Here is a 14,327-nt window from a genome sequence, read left to right on the forward strand (position 1 = left end):
TCTCTAGTAGCCCTGGCCAGCATAAATGGCCACCCTGATAGGTGGCCTGATTCAAGCTGGTGGGATAGGAGGGGGGTAGGGGGTGAGGTGGGAAGAGGGGTGGGGGTGGAGGCTTGGGGGTTGCTGTGCAGATGAGGGCACATTATTCATCTCTTAGTTCCTGCTGATTTACGTGGGACTAAAGCTGCTTTATGATTTCTTCCTCTTTTAGAATGTTGTAGAAAATATTTTTTTTCTTCCTCTTTCCCATAGCCTAGTGAGATGGGCCCATGTTCCTTCCTTTGCAGACATAGTGACCAGGCCTGCCTTAATGTAATAAGCCAATTACTTCTGGAAGGACCCCTGTAGCTAGCTGCCCTCTCTCCTTCAGCTCATTTGGAAAAAAACAAAACCGCATGTTTGAATCTTTTCAAGCCTCCTTGCCTTCGCCAGGTGCAGACTTGTATCAGGCCGAGTCCCCATCCTTTCCAGTATTAAGTCATGCCCCTCCCCTTTGACCACTGGGACCCCAGTAAAGGAAATTTACTTCTCTACCTCCCCTCATTCTCCTCTTCTCATTCTTTCCCTCACTCTGTCTGCAGTAATGCTGTCCCATTGGTCCCCAAATACCAAGTCCGTGCAGTTTCTGGGATGAGGTAATGTCCAGGCCAAGACAGTCCTTTCTTCTTGAGCCTCTGACACTTTGTTAATTAACAGGATGGTGGTCACTACAGCCTGTGTTGAAGCTGGATATTCATCCACTAAACCAACTGTTCCTTACATGGGAGAGGAGAACATCTCATCAGGAGTATTCTCCTGTGGTTGTCATCGAGCTTTGCAGGCTGTGTACTCCTAGAGCTCCTTCTAGTGTGATGATGGGGAACCCAGATTCCTGATAAAAAGTTGTATGAAGGGGCGCCTGGGTGGCTTAGTTGGTTAAGCCTCTGCCTTTGGCTTAGGTCATGCTTCCAGGGTCCTGGGATCGAGCCCTGCATCAGGCTCCCTGCTCAGCAGAGAGCCTGCTTCTCTCTCTTTCCCTCTGCCTGCTGCTCTGCTTACTTGTGCTCTCTCTCTGTCAAATAAACAAATAAAAAAATCTAAAAAAAAATAAAAATTGTATGAAGATACCCCAAGGTGAATTCATGCTTAGAGCTGTTTGCATATCCCCACTAGGGGAAGCCAGCTCTGTTTTGAGGCTGGGCAAGAAGTAGCCAGTGGGGTTTTCTGTCTGGCTGCACACAAGCTTATCCAGAGGAGTATTGCTTTCTGCTTCTCACTGCCACAACTGTCTTTTTGCCCACAGAGCCACGGGAGCTTACCTTTCAAACATTAGCTGTTCACCCTAGTAATTGCTCCATCCTCTAATTTAATGAAAACCCATTAAACCAAAACAATAATTAAAATGAGACATCATCTCTGTAGGAGGTTTGCATATTAAAATCACTGTGCATTTCAATGCAGGCAGATTTTTATTCTTGAAAAACTGCATTTGGAGCAACATGTAAAAATGATTTATAATGAATAATCGTAAATTAGAGAGCATAGCTGTTAAACAGGATGCCCTACTGTTTACTATTGAATTTGAGAAGATACGGCAAGGTCAAGGCCAGTACAGCATTTAAAAAGTCTTTTATGCCCAAGAATTAGGACTGTGCACAAAAGGGAACTAATTATAACTGGGTCAGCTTACTGCTTCAAACTTCATAACCAGGCTAGAGATGAAACTCAATATATGGAGGAGTTTAGGGTCTTGGAGGAAGAATTTTCTTGTCTTGATTATGTTGTCATTAGGGAAGCTGTACAGAAAAACAAAACAAAACAAAAAACAACAAAACTACAGAAATGGACTCAGAAAGCACATATTTGCCTCTTGTTGAAGGTAGGATCTTGGACAGGTCCCTTTTCTGGGAGTCCAAGGCAGCCTCTCTAAAGTGAGGCTGTTAGTGTCCACTCAGTGGGTTGTGGGGACTATGGGCTGTGATCCTGTGTGTGAACACATTGGCCCTTGTTGAAGCTCTGACTTGAGTGTGTAGCTCTCCGGGGTGCCTTTGCAAATCTTTGTGGAAAAGTCCTCGAGGGAGTTCTGGAAGTACTTAGGAAGCAAGTACTCTATACTGGGCAAGTACCATGTATCTATATTTCTGCTGAACCATGTGGGGTGGGTGGTATTACCACTGTGTCCTAGGCGAGAATACTCCAGGATGAAGGAAGTGGAGTTAACCAGGCTCTTCCAGAAGGTACATGGTGGAGTGGCATTCCAACACCAGCAGGGCCAAGACTGGAAGATGGCAAGGCAAGGCAGGGTTGCATTGTAGTTGGCCCAAGACCAGGGCTTGAATTCCAGCTACACTACTTAGTAGGGAACTTAACTCTTTGTATTTGTAACTCATAAAATGGAGGTAGCATCACTACTAGTGACCTCACGAGGCTTCTTGGCCAAAGTTAGGTTAAGTATTCAGCCTGATGTCTAGCACATAGCAAGAACTCCTGTGTTCTGAGTATTGGCTTGCTGGACCTAGATTGGAGTAGCTGGGAGCCCCAGAGACGATGACCAGTTTTCAATCTAAGAGAAGAGTGGACTGGCCATGGACTGCCTCCAACCATGGCTGGCAACCCCCGCTCACCTCCCCGTTGCCTTCCTCCTGGGCCACAGCCGTGACCAGCTGCAGCAAGAAGTCTCTCGTGGTGTGGTTGCTGGTGTCGTTTTTTCTTCCAGCCCTCCAGGACCCAAAGCCAGCCTCTGCTGTGTTCTACATAGACCAGAAATTGTCGTGTGTATCTTATGTGGCATGTACTGTTGGAAGAACTTAGTCTGTATTCATCGAATCTTCATATTTGCCCCAGGGGGTAGACGCAATCTTATTCCCATTTTACAGATGAAGAATCTGAGGCACAGAGAGGACCTTGGAGAAGTTAACCTGTGTGCTAAGTGGGAAAGCTGGAATCTGAACCAGCCGTTGGGATCCTACACTGCCCCTTAATGGTAGGATCAAGTCTCTGAGGAGGCACTTTTGTCCTGTTCAGGTTATTTTGGCCCTGTGATGCCTCCTGAGCATGCCCGCTTATGGCTCTGAACTAAACCACTCCCCTTCATCTATGTTTGTGTCTTTCATCCTGGACTCTTAGCCCCTCGTGACTAGAAGAGGTCTTAGTTTTGTGTTCAGAGGAGTGCCCAAAGTTTTAAAGGTAGTGGGCGAGGAAATAAGTGGATGAATGGGTAGATGCTGGAGAGCAGGGGCAAGGACTGCCCTCTTGTCTTTTGCAAGACCCTGGAGAGCATCCCATGGTGGGAACAATGTTTTTGCTTACACTTGCTGACCTTTTGTGCCTGTAGCTTCATGCAGTATGGGGGGCATGCCTTTAGGTTTATCTGAGTGTGGATTAAAATGCTACCCAAAGAGGTTGTGCTCTCAATTACTGCCAAAATAGACCTCCTCTTGAGTTATCATGGGCAGGGGCTTTGTGCTGCAGTGCCCCAGTGGGCTATCCTGGGGAGCTGACCAGCCTTCTTTATTGAGGAGGGGCACGGTATTCCATAGGAAGTCAGACCTGGTTAAGATTGGCTGCAGGGAGCATCTGATGTCCTCATTGATTTAAGAGACACAATTACGTGATTAGAAGCAAGGTGATTGGTGCTTATTTTCTTTTGTGGCTTGCCCTGATTATTTTTCATCTGTTTTTATAATATATTCTAACACTTTAGCATACATTTTCTTAAAGATAATTCTCTGATTTGGAAAATCAAGATCTGTGGAAGAAATTTTACATCAGTTCCCAATTATTGATGGGAGCTCTTGATGGCCAGTGGTCAGTCCTATCTCTGGGCCATATGTCACTAAAACTAGATCTTAATGTACAGTTATATGCTGTACATGTGTACATCTTGGGCATCATTGCCTAGATGCTTCCTATGTTCTAATACTTCTGGTATGCTTGTTCTATATAATTTTCCATTGAGTATATATAGTCTGATTTAACTGTTGGTCGATAACTTCTTTGGTATACAGTGCCATCTTTTTTTTTTATTCCTCTAAGTTTATTGAGCTATGATTGATAACCTAGTTTCAGGTGTACAACAGAATGATGTATGTATATTTTGCAAAATTATGAGACAAGAAGTTAACACCCATTGCCATCGTTAGAAATTTTTTCTTGTGATGAGAACTTTCAAGATCTACTCTTAGCCCTTTTCAAATACACGACATGATATTATTGTCCACATGCTGTGTGTCATATCCCTACCACTTAAGCATCTGGTAAATGGAAGCTTGAACCTTATACAAGGTAGTCTTAATCCCATGAACATCTTTTCATCAGTCTCTTGTTTCCTGGTCCTGTGACTCAGTTACAGATGGGGTTCATGCTTTACATCTCTTTACTCTGAGGTGCCCAACTGAGATGGGGCTGGAGGGATGTGGACCCAAGAGGAGACTGGATCAGTGGTGGGTTGTGCTGGAGGAGAAGGGCTCTTGGTATGCTAATTTCTTAGTGACAGGTGGGTGCCTTGATTGTCCTTACTGAAACTTTTAAAGGTTCATAAGAACTTGAACTGCCTAAACATGCCTATTTAATAAGTAAAATTATGGAGATACCAGAATCTTTTAATGGAGCCATATAGTAATACAATGTGTCATAGAATTCTTAGGTGGAGTCCCCCAGTGGAGGAGTCAGGGATGCTCAGGTAGCTTTATTATTCCTTAGGCAGCTCGTTATTTTGATGTACTTTTTTCAACAGGTTGGGGTTCTCGTTGAGTGTCTTTGGTAAACCTCCTTTGTTACACTGTGCTGTAGATTTTAGAGTCAAGATAGAGCCTCAAACGTCTGTTCCATTAATCATCTCTGTGCCGGGCACTCTGTAGAGTGTGGAGAATATATTGGTAAACCATTCCTCATGGGATTTACAGTCCAGTGGGCATGCTGGCCACTAATGAAATGATTATACGCAATAAAATGATTACACATAAAGCCTTGGTGGTTATGATAAATACAGTGAACACCTAGTATAGGGAATCTGAGCCGGCTTGGGGTGGTCAGAGAAAGCTAGCCTGAAGAATTGACAATTAAGCTGGTACCCAAAGAAGAGTAAACGGAGAGGGAAATGTAAGAATGTTACGTGTGGGGGCACCTGGGTGGCTCAGTGGGTTAAAGCCTCTGCCTTTGGCTCAGGTCATGATCCCAGGGTCCTGGGATCGAGCCCCGCATCGGGCTCTCTGCTCGGCAGGGAGCCTGCTTCCTCTTCTCTCTCACTCGGCCTGCCTCTCTGCCTACTTGTGATCTCTGTCAAATAAAAAAAAAAAAAGAATGTTACGTGTGGAGGAACACGGCCCTGGGAAGAAAAAGGAGGCTTGTGTGGCTGGAGTACAGGAGTGAGGAGGGGTGAGAACAGGGAAGGGAAGGAGGATGGCCACATAGGCAAGGGTGCCAGGCGAATGCCATGGAGTATCATGGTGGACTCTGCTGGGGCAAGACGCCACCTTTATCTCCATTGACTTGCTGTGTAAAGCTGTAAAACTTCTGCGCCTCTGTTTCTTCACCTGCAAAATGGGGGAAATGATATTTAGCTCAGGGATTGTATAAATAGTTTGCTGATAAATATTGCCTAAGTACAAAGTGTCCAGCGCTGGATGTATGATGAGGATTTGTCCCTATTCCACGTGAACAAAGTGTGGAGCTCACACACCTCCGTAACAGATGTAGCGGAGTGAGGAGTATAGTTTGAGAAACCGGCCTGCCAGGTTAGACTCTCCTCTTGGCTTATCCCAGTGTCTTTTAGAAAATCGGTAAGCTTTAGTTTTCTCACTTATAAAGGAGGAAAAATAACAGTAGCTACTCCTCGGGTTACTGTAAGTGGTATGTGCAAAGCAGTTAGCCCTCTACGTGGCACCACAATAAACTATACACACATTTATGCGTGAGTCTGCTTCTGGAGCTAATGGAGGTTTAATGGGAAGTCATTGTGTGTTTGCTAGTGAAGGTAGAAATCCTTTACCATTAACCAGGAGTCTCCTAGCATCCCTACTACTTTCTGCTCGTGATTTCTACTTCTTTGAAAGCTCCTTGGATTGATAACCTTAGACCTTCTTAAAGAAGGGCTGGAAATGATGGAAAATATGCCTCTTCCCTCTCCCCCTCCCCAGCCGGAGTTGCCCCATGGACAGTGGCGTGTTCTGAATTAGCGAACTTGCTCTGTACTCCTCAATGAAAAGCGACCTCCTATTTCAAATTGACAAGTGTTGCTTTACCTTTGAGGTCAATCTTACCATGAGCTTACATGGGACTTAGGCTAGAAGGATGTGCCAAGTCTCCATCTGGACTCTGCCATATGTGAGGTTCTCTGTTTAAACACGGTGTTATTACTGAGATGTCCCCCAAATTCTCCGTTGGTCAAGGCTGAGGTGGGCTGCCCAGGTGTTTCTTTTGCCATGTTTCTGGCTGCTGCTGCTTTTGCCCCTTCTGCTTGTCAATTGGTGGGGAGTTTCCTCTGATATTACTCAGAGTAGCTTCGGTCCTGCTGGACTTCTGGCGAGAGGGATGCTTGCAGAGAAAGAAAAATGCTAAGATAATGGAAAACACATGGGTGTTCACATCTGCACAGCAGTCCCGCAGTGAGTGCCCTCTTCTCCCTCTCTCTCCTGCCTGATAAATGCTTATTCATCTTTTTTTTTTTTTTTCTGCCGCTGGTTCAAAGCTCTGTCTTCCACCATGTCCTTCCCAGCCTCCACTGCCCCCTCCTTCATTTGTGCATTGCCCTTCTTTACCTGTCCTCCCCAGGTGGGATAGGATAGACAGCAGCTATTCTCAAGGTCAGGAACTGTGTTTCCTTGGTGCCCAGCAAGCACAGTGCCTGGCACAGAGGAAACACAGGTATGTTTGGTAATGAAAATCCTCATCCTATCATCAGGCAAAAGGGCAATGAAGCTGCTTCTGTAACAGGCAGAGAAGAGTCTGTGAATAGCCTCATTTAATTTCTTCAATCCCCTCCCTTCATCCAGTACTTTTTTTTTTTTTAACTGATGCTTAATCATCATGTTAGCATTTTTGGTCTTTAAAAATGACTAGGTAGAGCCATTTCATCCTAGGAAAGAAAAAGCACTTAACCCTTGCTGCTGATTTAGCACTTCTTAACTAGATCACGTAAAACTTATGGATGTTTGGAAGGACAACTTTTTTAATGTAAAATGGTTCACTGTAAGTGGTGGTGGTTCCTCCAGAGGTCACAAAACCACTTCACCAACCGAATTCAGATGCTTGAATCATGCGGCTTATTATTTTTTTTAAAAGATTTTATTTATTTATTTGACAGACAGAGATCACAAATAGGCAGAGAGACAGAGAGAGAGAGAGAGAGAGAGAGAGAGAGAGAAAGAGGTGGAAGCAGGCTCCCGCTGAGCAGAGAGCCCGATGTGGGGCTCGATCCCAGGATCCTGGGATCATGACCTGAGCTGAAAGCAAAGGCTTTAACCCACTGAGCCACCCAGGCGCCCCTATCATGCGGCTTATTAAATAAATCCAAAATGTCCAGGAGGAAGCAAGGGAAAGAAATGGAGTAGGATAGGGTCCATGCTATGGAAAGGATGGGCCACCCTACTGGATTCCTGGGTTTTGCATTGTTCACGTGTTCAGTCTTTGCCCCATCAGCTTCTTTGCTGATGCAGAGGTTACATGGACTGGAGCAGAGGTTCTAAAAAGATGGAGTTCAGCAGATGGGAGGTGCCTGGTGCCAGTGCATTTCCACTCTTGAGGATGGCAAGTACTCCTGGTCCCAGCAGCAGGTGCCTGTCAGTCTGGTGAGTAGTGATAGGTTTGATTAGCATTTCTCAGGTAGAGTACACGTGGGGCCAGAATGGGAATGGAATGAGTGTCCAGGATAGGTATCCGATTTAGGGATGATCTGGCTGTCATTTTGAAGGTGTTGTGATTTGTACATTATGACTTGGTTCTTCCACCCCATTCCATTCCTAGGTAACATGCTCATTCAGTCCTTTTTATCTGTGTTCAACACATTTAGGTTTCATTTACTGGATCTATGTTGAACACGTTTTACAGGTTTCTAACTTGCTATCTGTATTTAACACTTCCTATGAGCTTTATTCATCCTGCAAACTTGTTTCTCTTGTTCTCTCTAGCAGAATTGAATATTCTCCAGTAATATAGAAAGCACATCATAATGGTTGCATACAGCAGTACAATAGTTACTATAGATTCTCATTAATTGGCTTTCATAGGTAGCTCGTTTAACTCCTGGAAAGAGAAAAGTAGGTGACCCATCACTGGTTCCAGTAATTGATAAGTTTACATTTATGTTGATTTGGAAAATCAGCAGAAGAGAATTGTAGAATTGAGGTGTTTTGTAGGTAGAAAAGAGCTTCAGTCCTGTCCTTTGCTGGGTGGCTAGCAGCAGGGTATGGTGATGAACAGAAATGAACTCTTGAGTCCTGGAGAGAACTTGAGCCCCATAATCTCCAATCATGTCTAGTTTCAGATATGGAGTGTGAGGCTCAGAGAGGTAAAGTGTCTTATCCAAGGTCATATAGCTAGTTATCTGTCAAACTTGGTAGTCTTCAGTCCCTTGAAACCTGGTTCACTGTTCTTGCCTCTATGTTGTAAGAAGTGAAATTACTTTCTGGTGTTCTTTTGGCAGCTGAGTTATGGTAAGCATTTACTTGAAAGGGCTTTTCTGAAAATGAGAATGCTCATAAAGTCTCCATGTATGAAAATAGATGTTTTTTACGTTTCACTCTGGTGAGTGCTAATGGGGTCTCTTTATTTCAATGTGTCAGTCATTCATAAAGAGAAATGAGAAGTCGGCAGAAGAAATACACAGTTTTGTAGAGGGGTGGGGTGATTAGCAGTGTGGTTGTATTGGATTAGACTGTTAGATGGGGTGTCCTATAAACAGGAGGGGCTGAATTGGCCCTGAACATGCTTTTCTTTAAACTTAAAACCACGGACATGTGACATGTAACCATTTATTTTCTCCTTTTCTGAAAGGTATCCTATTCTTTTCTGACCATAATATTTGTGGTTCTTTGAAATAACAGCATACGTGATAAAAATAAATGGAAAATAAATCCAGGTGTCTTTATTGGATGCCTGTTTAATGCCAGGCATTGAGAACTGCAGATACAACAATGAATGAATAAATCTGCCTGTCCTTATGGAGCTTGTAGTCTAGAGGGAAAGAAAGGAAATACAGTAAAAAACAGAACAAACATGAAACGAGTAATACAAAGAAAGATTACAATAATTAAGTGGTATGGAGAAAAGAACCAGAGTGGTGTATTCAGTATTTCTGGAGAGCCTGCTTTGGAGGGAGTGACCAGGAGTTGCATTTGCCATTGGAGCTGATGGAGCCAGGCATGGGGAGAGTGGGAAAGAGCTCTGTGGGCCAAGGGAAGAGTAGTACAAAGTCTCTGAAGCAGGAGTGGGCTTGGGTGTGGAAGAAGAGTATGGAATTGGGAGACTTAGGAAAGTCATTTGGTATGTGACCTTGTGGGCCATGCTAAAAAGCCTGGATTTTTATCCTGGGAGGACAGGGAAGCCATGGAGGGTTTTTAGCAAGAGAATTCAAGGATGCTGACTTAGGTGTTAAAATGAGCTCTTGGACTGCCATGGAGAATGGAGAAAGCAAGGCAATATGGAAGCAGGGAGACCAGTTAGGCTGTTGGAGGTGCCCCAGTGAGAGATGCAGCTTGGAGAGGAGTTTGAGTGGAGTTGGGGGGAAGCGGACAGATTTCCAGACCTGGGTGTCCTCATGATTTGCTCTTGGATTGGATCTGGAGAGTAGAAGAAAAGGAAGGTTGAAGGACAAGTCTGGTCTTTTTGGCTTGATCTGGGTGCTGCCATTTACTCAGATTGTGAGCTCCAGGAGAAAATAGAGGCCTAGGGGAGAGGGGAGAACAAGGGTTTTGTCCTCAGCATATACAATATGAAATGCTTACTAGACCTTCATGTGAGATAGTAAGGATATTGAACGTGTCTGCTAAAGAAGAGATTGGGGGTGGTAGGTATATACTTGAGTGTCATTGGTCATGGAGCTGAAGTGATATCCAAGAGAATGGAGTGAGAGGTGAGGACACTCATCACTGATGTGCCTGCTGGAGGAAAGAGCTCTGAATATCATGGCTGACTGATCATTGTCCCTTTGCATTGGGCTCCTGCTTCAAAACCTCTGATGAGCTCTCTGGGTCAGCACTGCCCATCAGTTAATTCCTAATAGACAAAGAAGGAAACAGCAAAAAGGGCAAAAGTAAACATGTAAACCTCAAGAGCCACGTACACGTGTATATGTCCATGGCACTAAATTTTACGTGGAATTTATTAGGATTTGTACCCAGCAGTATAAAAATGTTAACAAACATTTGCTAATGATCTCTATTTGATAAAGCGATTACTTCATACATTTAATAGGTCTTGAATATTACCCTGCAAAGTCTTTGTCTGGGATTTAGTAGAAGATGTTGAAGCATTCCCTGAGTGGCACTTAGCTCCACCCTTGACAAAAACTAAAAGCCTGCCACTTAACAGTGAAGTGGTGAAGGACTTCCTTTGGATAGAAAAGCAAATGTCTTAGGTGGGTTTTCTGTGAGTAGAGTCCTTCACCTGGGTTAGGTGAGTAGAGTCCTTCACCTGGGTTAGGTGCCTCCAAGATAGAGGACCAGCGTTGCTCCCTGCCTTGCATAGCCTAGACTTTTACAGATGGAAGATGGTCGTTCCAACAGCAGCTTGAGTAATTACACAAGGATGGAGAGGCCCTGAGAAGTCCCCTGGTTCCCCTCTCCTCCTCTACCCCACCCCCATTTTGGAGATGAGAAGACTGAGGCCCAAGGTCAAGAACTTGAGGATTGTTTTTCCATTAGAAACCACTCTTCAGGACAAGGTTCTTCAAGGTCCCCATAGTCTGTGATGTTGCTTGGGCCACAGAGATTTTGAAGGTCTTGGCTATTTTTCCAGGAGTTTGAAAAACAAAGTATTTCTGCAGAGGATGGATGGGGTCAGGGCATGGGAGGAGGAACCAAACATTTCCTTTGGTATTCATTTGTCATCCTCTGAAGTTTTAATTCTGCTCTGTTGGTGGTGAGTTTCTGATTTGAGGGGGTGAGGTGTGCGATAGCGAGAACACCTAGTTTATCATGATTGGGGCGTGGCGGGGAGGGTTGGAGTATGAAATGATGAATGTCTCATTATGCAGAACTTGAAGAAAGTGATTCCTGGCCAGGGGTGTGATTAGTTGGACTCCCAGTTCCCTAAGCCTGCTGAATTGACCTCCGCTTTAATATTTCAGGAGTGGAGTCATCCACTCCATGTTTACAGAGAAATCCCAGGCACCCTTAAAGATCACAGATTGTTTAATCAAAAGTGGAATTGTCTGGCATTATTGACACTAGTCAGTCTCCGCTGGGTACAAAGCAAGGACACGTTTCCCTCTACGCCTCATGAAGAGAAACCGAGTCAATGGGGAAAAGTCCTGCTGGAGCCTGCTGAGTGGCATTTGGGACCTGCTTTAAACACCGGATTCTCTGAATTGAGGATCCATTTATCTGGTGGTCTCTCAGCTTTTTTATAGCAACTTCATCTGCTAGTATTCGGCCACATTGCTCAGTGTCCCATCCCAATTTCTGTCAGAAAATCACTGGCTGGCCCACGATGAATTTGTCCAGGTGACAAGTGGGTACAGTGACGGAAGTGGCATTTCCTGTTTCTGTGTTGAATGAGTGCTGCTGGATGAAGGGGTGGGTGGTGCCTGCAAGCAGGGTATCAGCGGGGGCGGGGGGCGTGAAAAATGGAACCGGGATCCTCTGGACCTTTCTAACTCTGTCTTTTCTCTTTCTTCCTTACCCTCTCCTTCATTCTGTGTTCTTTTCCTCCTCCTTGTTCTCTGTCCCCCTGTGTTTCTGCATTTCCTTCTTGACTCCTAGATACAGACAGAGAGATCCATGCGGCCCCTCATGTGAGTGAGAAATTAATCCAGCTGTTCCGGAACAAGAGCGACTTCACCTTTTTGGCCACCGTGCAGCAAAAGCCATCGACTTCAGGAGTGATCCTCTCCATACGAGAGCTGGAACACAGGTAAGCTGTACTTTCGAAAGTGTATTTAGAATTAACGGACTCTGCAAAATGCCTTGGAATCGGGAGGTTGGATCTCTAAGAGGGCATGCAGCTGGCTGAAGCCTTGTTGCTGTTGAACACACTGATGAATTTTCTTTGCATTAAGAACTTACTTTGGGGGCGCCTGGGTGGCTCAGTGGGTTAAGCCTCTGCCTTCGGCTCAGGTCATGATCCCAGGGTTCTGGGATGGAGCCCCGCATCAGGCCCTCTGCTCAGCAGGGAGCCTGCTTCCCCTTCTTTCTCTCTGCCTGCCTCTCCACCTACTTGTGATCTCTGTCAAATAAATAAATAAAATCTTAAAAACAAGACAAAAAGAACTTACTTTGGGCAGAGTGGCTTTCTTGTGGACTCTCCAAGGACCACTCCTGAGTGTCTTTCTTGCCCATCTTCTGTCTTCTGGTGGACTTGGCTCCTATGAAACTGCGTCCTCTGTCACTTTGGCTGGAGGTCCTCAAGCAAGTTAGACTTAACACCCTTCAGTAAGTACTTACATGTTTATGCAGTAACTGTGCTTACTGGGAACACTGGTGAATTATACAGCAGTTGTGTTGTAAGGATCTCATAAAGCTGTAGGGAAGATGGATGTCACGAAGTGTTCTAGATGTACTGCTAGAAATGGCTATTTAAGGAATAAAGGTGATAATAGTCCGTTCTGAAGGGTCACGGTGAGTTAAGCGGGCTTCAGAAAGAACTGTTGTTGTGTAAAGGAAAGTGAATATTCTTTTGACAGGCTGAATGAGAGGAGGAAGGGGTGTGAAAAAGGGCATTCCAGAAATTACTTGCTATGATTTTTGGGAAGGAAGAGGTGGGTGGGCTCAGTCATTGGCACACTGTGTATGGGGAGGGGGCTGCAGCGCTCAGGGTGGGCGGGGAGGAGCGGTGGTACTATAGAGGTGGGGGCCTCCGTAGCCACTAGAGAGAGCAGAAGTGTCTGGGAGTTCACTGATTCCCCCAGGCAGCCTGTAGTCCGTGATTGACAGAATGCCGAGTTCAGAAGCCTAGTTCCTTTGCCTTGGAGGCCTTAAAGCCAGACTGGCTCTGCAGCTTGATTGATTCCCCAGTGCTACCTGGGATTAGGCTGAGGCTTCCAGGTCCTGCTACCCTCCCCACCCCCCGATACTTCCTTAGGAAATCACTTGTTCTCAAGTTCATGTGTCAGTCTGCTTCTGGGGAACCTGAATTCAGGTAAACCTTCTTTTACCTATTCGGGAGGGTGTCAAGAGCAGAACTCTGTAAAGGCAGTTCGGGATGCTAGGTCAGTGGATAGGGAAGATCACACAGAGGGACAACTCTGGAAGGGCCAGAATTCTGGCAGGTCAGGAAGTCTTGAGGTACTGAACAGGAACAAGATGGGCAGTCAGAAGAGAAATGCAGGAAAATGCAATTTTGGGGGGTGGGATAGAGGGGTGCAGAAAACAGACTAATGAGGCTGGTGCATAGGCTCTCCATGTGCTTCTTTCCAGAGGTGAGGATCCAGTGTTCTTGTTTCAATGGTTAAACTTGATCTCTGCCTCAAAGGGATGTGATGGACCCCGATCCTTATATAGGGATGTTGTCAGCATCCGAATTTGGCTGTTTCTGGGTCAGCCAGAGAAAGCGAGGTGGCACGTGTTGGGGAGCAGGTACAGGTCAGAGGCCAAGTGTTCTGTAGACGTGGAGAAGGCATAGGAGTTCTTGTTACTCCAACATGGAGGTGTCCAGCCAGTCTCCACTTCACAGACCTGGAAGGGTCATGTGCTTGCCATTCCCCTTCACCCCTCCTCCTGGGGCAACATGGAGGGGTTGGGTGTGAGGGTAGCCTCAGTAGGAGGGCCATACGAGTGTCCAAATATGGAACGTAGAGGGTCTTGAATCTCCATGAAAGCAGACGGGGGGGACCCAAGGCGAGTGAGTGAGAAGTGAGTGGAATGGCAACTGTTGTAGTAGAGAGAGCACTGACTGCAGAGCTGACCTGATGGGGCCTGGAGTTCTAGGTCTCGCTCTGCTGCACTGTTGAAGGTCTCAGAACGCCCTTTCCTTGGAATGAAGGGAGGTGGCCATCTACTTGGCAGGGTTGCTTGTGATGGTGGAAGAGGATAGGGCCTGCAAAGTGGACTGCCCTTAAATACACATTTCTTCTGGTCTAAGCATAAATCTCAAAGCTACTACCTGGGTTTCTCTTTTGGATTTTTTTTTTTTTTTTGAAACCCAACTTCTTTTAGGAAAGGTTTAAAAAACAATTTGTGTTGCCACATGGTCAT

The 14,327-nt window shown here is 45.4% G+C and overlaps 1 protein-coding gene across 1 annotated transcript in view; it reads left to right on the plus strand.

The window, feature by feature from the left end:
• The window catches only part of NELL1 (neural EGFL like 1), an 845,189-nt gene that overhangs the window by 69,687 nt on the left and 761,175 nt on the right, over window positions 1-14,327 (plus strand). The window contains 1 exon segment of the mRNA XM_047693683.1: window positions 11,898-12,048. Coding sequence (XP_047549639.1) covers window positions 11,898-12,048 — 151 coding nt within the window.

The sequence above is a fragment of the Lutra lutra genome, chromosome 10 (genome assembly GCF_902655055.1).
Source record: "Lutra lutra chromosome 10, mLutLut1.2, whole genome shotgun sequence".
Taxonomy (NCBI): domain Eukaryota; kingdom Metazoa; phylum Chordata; class Mammalia; order Carnivora; family Mustelidae; genus Lutra; species Lutra lutra.